The sequence below is a fragment of the Mus pahari genome, chromosome 22 (genome assembly GCF_900095145.1).
Source record: "Mus pahari chromosome 22, PAHARI_EIJ_v1.1, whole genome shotgun sequence".
Taxonomy (NCBI): domain Eukaryota; kingdom Metazoa; phylum Chordata; class Mammalia; order Rodentia; family Muridae; genus Mus; species Mus pahari.
This window is the reverse complement of record NC_034611.1, coordinates 761,493-769,580: the sequence shown is the minus strand read 5'-3', so window position 1 is coordinate 769,580 and position 8,088 is coordinate 761,493. Positions and strand designations below refer to the sequence as shown.

At 37.9% G+C, this 8,088-nt stretch overlaps 1 protein-coding gene across 1 annotated transcript in view; it reads left to right on the top strand.

The window, feature by feature from the left end:
• Gdap1 (ganglioside induced differentiation associated protein 1) overlaps positions 1-8,088 on the top strand; it is a 21,258-nt gene that overhangs the window by 8,497 nt on the left and 4,673 nt on the right. Inside the window, exons 3-5 of the mRNA XM_021222127.2 lie at positions 4,956-5,129; positions 6,409-6,503; positions 7,846-7,960. Coding sequence (XP_021077786.1) covers positions 4,956-5,129; positions 6,409-6,503; positions 7,846-7,960 — 384 coding nt within the window. The remainder of the gene's footprint in view (positions 1-4,955; positions 5,130-6,408; positions 6,504-7,845; positions 7,961-8,088) is intronic.

Below are 8,088 nucleotides of genomic sequence, written 5' to 3'. Positions count from 1 at the left end.
TCTGGAACACAGCCTCTATGCTCTCAGAAAACACTTCCAAGAAGATGTCACCTCAATGATGCTGGTCTCTTCTTAATCACCACTAATTTCTTAGCTCCAGCTAACCAGCATCAATAGTCCCAGTAAGGAAAAGGTTTCACTTTAGTGGTTCTGGTGTCTTGTTAATCACAGCTGATTCTTCAGCCCCAGCTAACCAGAACCACAGAATCTTCACAATCCAAAATAGCAATGGCCCTGAAAAGAGGTTTTAATTTTCCCTCTGAAATTACACAAGCCAGGCCTCCATCTTCTGCACTGTTCTCAACATTATCTTCCAAGCTCCTACACAACATTCCAAAGAACTCTTAACACTGAATGGATCTTCTGGCCCAAAGTTCCAAAGTCCTTCCACAGTCCTCCCCAAAACATGGTCAGGTTGTCACAGGAATACCCCACTCCTGGTACCAATTTGTCTTAGTTGCTGTGAGTTGCTATCCTTTGTTAGCCAATCATTGAGAAGTATGCTAAAACAGTGTTTTGCTCAATCATCTTGTGTATCCATATTCATATATTTGCATCCTGTGCTTTTGGGATATCTGTTAAATAATTGGTACTTGTATAGAAGAAATTTGAATCAGAATGCTCTTTTTAAGTCTAAACCCAAAATAATGATTATCTAGGTTGGATAATAGACTTTATTATTATTATTATTATTATTATTATTATTATTATTATTATTATTATTGAAAGTAGACTCATGGAGATATGTTTGATATTCCCAAGGGTAAGAAAGAATGAGAAAGGAGAATTTAGAAGTTCTCCATTATAACTGCTCATCGAAGGGTCAGCTGAGAATGTTCTTTGCATCCATTCTCTCAGGACCATTTAGCAGACATTAATTAGGTGCAAGTACATGGGATGTGCAGGTATAGTTCACAGACCTTAAATCATTAGAAACTTGTTGGTCTTCAAAGATACTTCCTATCTACAGTTTGACAAGAATACCTTGTCTCTCCTTAACATGTACATATGCTGTTACTATTCAGTTTTATAGAATGTTTTATGTCCATGATGCCTTTTTCAATCTGGCCTATAATAAAGAAAATTATGTTAAAGCAAAACATTAATTAAGCTAGATGAGATGTGACAGTAAGCAAACACAGGAATGGGGGACAGGACAAAGTAAATAAACACATCCATGAAGATGTTTAAATTCAACTATATTTTGTGTTATCCTAAATCTGTCAGTAAAATTTAAAGGAAAAGTGGCATGAAATATGTAGAAAATACTAGAACATATGCTTTTTATTATTGCCATATTGCTCAGGGACAGCCTGGAGTCCTAGATGTTATATAGTATTTTTATATTTGATGTATAACAGTTCTCAGAAAATCATGTCTGGTGTCTTATGTCTAGCATTTAAGATACTGTTAAAATAGAGGATTCAGTTTGGAAATAAATTATTCTGGCATTTTATTATTATTAATAAAAATAATATAGAAATATGGTTAGGAAATATAAGTTCATTTTTAGATACAATTTCATCACTATACATTGAAACTTAACCATAACATTAAAAGAATATTAATTTTGAAGTCATTTTATTTTATTTAAAACATTTTATAAGTTTATTCTATTATATATATATCAGTATTTTAGGTAATTGAGATTTAATCCAGGGCCTTGTAAATGATTAGCAAAATTTTTACTGAACCTACCCCAGTTCCTATTTATTTTTCTTCAAGTCACTGAAGCTGGCTTGCATTATTGAAACCTTACTTCCAATGGTTTCACCCCTTTTTATCACTGCTAGTACAGGGAAATGCCAGGGCCAAGAAGTGGGAGTGGGTGGGTAGGGGAGCAGGGCGGGGGGGGAGGGTATAGGGGACTTTCAGGATAGCATTTGAAATGTAAATGAAGAAAATATCTAGTAAAAAATTGAAAAAAAAAAACCTCCCACACTTCCTTTCCTGACCTCATATGCTTTATATTATCCACACTGCTGACAGAGGGAGAATAAAATGTACTTTAAAAATATCTTTACAATGACACTCTATGGAAGAATTAGGAAGTAAAGTAAACTGATATTGGAGGGAGGATGTGTATAATTCAAGAGAAATTACCACTGGCCTTTTTGTTTGGTTGCTTGAATACTTGCTCCTTAGTCCACACTGGCTGCTAAATGCTGGAATTGCAGGCGTACGCCACTTGGTGGACTCAATTGTCTTTTGAAGAACTTTTCAGAGGCAGTGAATGCTGCTGTGCTTTGCTCTTAAAGAAGGTGGTCTCCATGGCACTGGACAGCACGCTCATGAAATATTTGGGGAAAGGGAGCGAGGACAAGGAAGGACATTGGGGGAGGTGAGCATCTTAGACTGTACCTTACAAACTTCTTCAGCAGATAGTGACTACCAGTGGTCCACTAGATAGGAGAACATCATGTTCATGGCTTTAAGTGTTTGTTCTCCTTTGAAGAAGTCAGACTTAGCCAGATGGATCATACCCAGAAAACAATGAAATGTTACTATTCTTCCTCTCGTTCACTTTTCTGGGAAGGAAGTGGTATGTTCTTTTGGAGAAAGCTTTAGGGCTTGGCAGCAGAAAGCAGCTCTACCCAGGAGCCATAAACTTGTCATTTGGGAAGTGTTCAAAAATGTACTGTTTATGGTTATTAACCTGAGGCTCCTGGACTGCCAAGGCACTGTTTCTTAGTGGTTTTGGATTTCTTTGTCATAAAAACTATTGAGGATACTTGAGAGCTTTGGTTTATATGGATCAATATTTACTGTTTAGAAGTGAATCAGAAAACTTTTAACATCCTAGAACACTCAAGTGTCTAAGGCTGTCACTTGTCACAGAGCCAGTGGGTTTTATGTTGCTCCTGGAAAGCTTGACTATAACTGGAGAGGTAACAAGAGTGAAAAGCCATTCTCATTACAGTGTTACTCTAAAAAGTCTAGAATTTGTGAATCCCCTCAATGTGCCTCTGGGAAATCTGTGGATCCTCAGGCCACATATTGAGAACTCTGCGGATCTATGAGTGGAGGGAGAGTTGAGATATTAGATGGGTGTAAAAATTATCTTTAACTTTGCTTATTTCTAACAGGAGTCTGCCATTCTTTTATTACTAATATAGATAACCCAAAGCAGTTAAGAATGTATTGACTTTGTTACCAATAGAAATCACAGATATGTCCCTAGCATAGTAAATTATTATTGATGTTTTGATACTTTTATGTTAGGGAAGTTATCAGATCTGCTGCTGGGTATTAGTACTGTGTTAGAGAAGTATATATGTTAGTATCTTATAAATAAGTATTATTTTGTTAATATGTCTTTTATGCATCTAAGGATATCATTATTTTGGGACAAGCCCAGTGGCACATGCAAGGGCAAGAGGGCCTCAGTATTTCATAGCTTCTGGTTTATTGTACTCATGGAAATGGATTGGTTGGGGAACTGGAAATACTGATGAGGTCCTGGAAAGTCTGTGTAAGGAGCTAATTAAGGCGTGTTGTGTTCAGAGGCTGGATGTGGTATAGGCTCACATGGGGTGTGTAATGAGCTGTTGTGGTCCATGCTTTGTTGTTATTCTAAGGCAGCCCTTAGCATTCTACTGTCTAGCTGGGAATCAGACATTTGCCTACTACTCTGAGGAATGATCCATGCTTTTTTTTTTCTTAGAGAGTTGGAAATTGCTGTCTGGCTTAAAAAGTTTATTTGTCTTGGTCTGGCATTAGAAGATCTTGCTTAAAATGCTCTGTTAATGGCAACCAACTCTGAATTGTCAATGTTTAAGAATGAATATGGGATGCTCAGAGCATTCTGAATTAAATGTAGAACATGGGCCGAGAAATGAGCAAATAAAAAGATACTGAGGCTCTTCCTTGCACTAGTGGAAGTAAGCTAGTTGGTGTTTTCCAGAACAGTTTAAGAGGCAGATTGGGAAATGATTCTGAAAGGACATAACCTTGCCTTTTGGGTTTCATTCTTCACTTTTTTCTTTGTGAATACTCTTTGAAATATAAGTTCTTAGAAGATATGTAGAGCCTTGTATTAGTAGTGGTAAGGTTACATTTGCTTTGTTTTACATAGAGGAGCTGTGAGATCCTGGGTTAACTTTCCAGTAGCCATGTTCTAGTCTCTGTGTTAAGTACTACACGACTTCCCAGTGTAAGTATCCTAGAGTAATTGGTAACTTGGGGATGTGTTCACTTACTATAATTTATCATGTACTGAATATGTGTTAAATAGTTATTAAGCTTGAGGGGTCTAATGAAGCATGTTATGTGCTCCCAGATCACAAAGGTTTTACAATATAGATTTTCACCAGCAAGTGAAGATTTAGGCAGAATGAATTTGCCAGGCTTAAATTGCTAGAAATCTAGGGAAAGTGAAATGGGTTTTTGAGCAAAAGCCTTTCCTACTTTATATAGATTGTTATTTCATGGTCATTTAGTAACAGTGGGGCCACTTGTATTGGTTGACACTTAGAAAAGAATGGCCCTCGATTGCTTTCTCATAATAAATACTAGCTCCCCTATACTTTACAACCTACACCATAGTTTCTCATCCCCCCAAACATTCATGAAGTGAAAAGATGCAACTATGTACAAAGTGACAGGGCCTATAGCAGAGCACAGTTAGTGTTTTATGGCATGTACAGGAAGACACAACTGAGACAGTTGGGTATAGGAGGTGAGGGGATGTTTCATGAGGAAATGATGGACCTGAGGGTTGGACTTGAGGGTTAAGCAGGAATTTACAAGGTGGAAAAATGAGAGGATGCTGGCAGGTCATGGTTTGGATTCTGATCTGGAACATAAATCCAATTCAAAAGTTGAATGTCTGGGCTGGAAAGACTTCATTTTGTGAATGTGCAACTATGATGAGATGTTAATAATGCATTTAGATGTTATGTCTTATTTGTAGTTTTCCTCCAATTTTGTATTTATATTTTCTATGTGTGTTTTAGAAAGAACACCCAGGTTAATGCCCGATGAAGGAAGCATGTATTACCCACGGGTACAGCATTACCGAGAGCTTCTTGACTCCTTGCCGATGGATGCTTACACACATGGCTGCATTTTGCATCCTGAGCTCACTGTGGATTCCATGATCCCAGCTTATGCAACCACAAGGATTCGCAGTATGTAAAAATCTCAAAAGTCAGGGACTGATTCTTCTTGAAGTTTTGTATCATTTTTGAGACTTGCTATATCTTCTGGTTACTGAGGGAAGATGGGTCAATAGGATTGTTGAGTTTGCTTCATGGACATGCATGGGACTGCATCAATTCAATAACCTGTCAGGTTAATCTGTTCCTGAGAAGTTTAACTATATAATATATATATATATATATATATATATATATATATATATATATATATATATATAGTCTATCAGGTCTAATTTGTCAGCTTTTAGTCTTGAGGTCAAACTTGGATAAAAATTAAGAAGATAACTGATAGAAAGGCTGAGAACATGATATGTTCTCAAAAAGATGAACTGGGAATCTGAATGACTGACACCTTCTTGGATATATGGGTAACTTGATTCACATATTTCATGAAGGGAGGAAGCTGGATGAGAGGATGTGTAGCCATCACCTCCGTGTTCAATGATTGGGAATTTTCTGAGATTGAGTTGTGATCTCCAGCTTCTTCCATCAGTGTATGAGATGTGGAGCAGGGGAGAGTGTGTTTTGCAGCATGGTTGGCTGTAGCTAGGAAGGACAGAGGTGGCACTGGTCACACTCAGGAGTCTTTGGAGACACCCAATTCCAAGTCTTCTAAACATAGAAACCATAGCTTTTTCTTACATGGCGTCTTACATTGTTGGTTCTATTACTTTTTCCTTGTTCCTTTTGGATACTTTTTCTTTTTCTTTTTCTTTTCCCATATCTTCTTTCCTCCCTTTCCCCTTCTCTTTTCTCTCTACTCCCCTCTCTCCTGCTCACCCCTGCTCTCTCTCCTCTCCTTTCCCCTGTCCTCTGCCTAGCTCTCTATGTCCTTATATTCTTCTTTCTTCTCCTCCTAAGTATTTATAATGTGATCTGAAATACAAACTGACTACAACCTTATTACCTATAATTAACATTATTTTAAACAAGGTTTTCTCTTCCTTTCATCAGAGAAAGTGGAGAGTCATGGAAGTGTAAGGCAGTCCAGCAACATAGAGCACGAAGGTGCCAAGCCTTGCTAGAGCTGCTCACAACAGCTTCTCATGAAGTCCTTAGACTGTGTGCTAAGTATTTTCTCAATACATTTTAAATGGGGAAACTGATGCAGATAAAGTACGTCCAAGGTATCAGCAGGCTACCTGTCCCAGAACTCACATTCTCAACCAGGGTATATCCCTACTTCTCCTTATGTCTGTGCCATGAGGGGGAGAATGTTGTTTTCATTTCAGAATGTTTTTATTATCAGGCCAGATTGGCAACACAGAGTCTGAACTAAAGAAACTTGCTGAAGAAAATCCTGACTTACAAGAGGCATACATTGCCAAACAGAAGCGACTTAAGGTAAGCGCCTGGCTTGCTATACTTCACACCGCTTATTCTTTCTGATAAAGAAGAATGCTATTTCTAGCACATCTTTGTACTAGTGTAGATCATTGGTACATGTGGCTCCTGTGGCCTGTGCTCTACTTTTAGAAATAGTCAGTAGCACATGAGCCAGGAGGATCGCTGAGTTCCAGGCCATCCTGGGTTACAAAGTGAGATACAGTCTCAAATACTCTCAGACAAAAACAAACTTTCAAGCAAAAAAAAATTTTTTCTTTATTATGTTTGATAGTCAGACCCATTGATAATTATCTGATAAGGAGCTATTGAATATGGAAGGTGATGCATATAAGTTTTGGTTAATGTAATATAGGAGTCTCTCAGCAGGCAGCCTGCCACTTTAAGACCTCCCTGTCTTGGGTGACTTGTTCTCTTCATCGTAAGGAACATCAGTAATCGTCAGTCTTTCACCTCTGTTGGTTCTTTGCCCATGCCCAGAAAGCACATGGAAGCTTTTTTCTGTATCGTGCGTGTATCAAGCAGCACTCATGCTCTCCCTCAGCTTCCTGCCTTCTTTTTATCCTCTTGTAGCTAGATAGGCTCTGAGTGCATCCTCCATAGTTGTTCTCCTTACCTTCCACAATCATATTTAGCCTTCTCTTATATTCTTTCTTTCTCCTTTTGGTATGTGAATATGTGTGTGTGTATGTGCAGGTGCACATGTTTCTATATGTAAAGCCAGAGGGTAACAATAGGTATTCCTCAGGACCATCTCCCCCTTATTTTTGAGGCATCTTTTGTTGACTTGGATTTGGCTAGGCTTGCTGAGGTCTAGGGATCTGCCTGTCTCTGCCTTCTCAATTTGGTTTTACTAATGTGTTCTGCCACTCCTGGCCTTTAAAAAAACAGTTCTGGTTCTTGAACTCTGGTCACCATGCTTTCAAGATAAACATTTTACAGACTGCGCAATCTCTCTCCAATACCTGCTTTTCCTGATGTTCTCATTAGTCACCTAAGGTGTCTCAAATTCTATTCGTTGGTTGAAGGCTAGAGGAGAATCTTTGTGTTTTTCACGTTGTTTGTCTCTATTGGTTAACAAGCCTTCCAGGAGTGACCAGTAAGTACTGGGTCTGCTCTTGAGCTGATCTCACAGCTGGACTATTTCCTCATTTTTCTTTAGCTCTACAAAGTTATTTTATATCTCCTCGTTAAAAAAAAAAAAAAAAAAAAAACTACGTAAAATAAACAGGTTTTAATTCTAAAAGTATGCATGCATATGTATGTAAACCCTATTTTATGTATCATAGTTTTCCTGTTGTCGTTAGTACCATGAATAGCTTCTTTTTGGATTGTTAAATAGTCAAAGCTGCTTGATCATGACAATGTCAAATACTTGAAGAAGATTCTTGATGAGTTGGAGAAGGTCTTGGATCAGGTGGAAACTGAATTACAAAGAAGGAATGAAGAAACTCCAGGTATGTTCTCATTGGCTTTCTTTTTGATGAAACATGAAGAACACTTGTAGGGACATTTTCAGACCCCTCTAACCATGTTCCTTAATCTGTTCCTGGGGTTGTTTCAATTCAGAGGGAGTTTTTTTTTT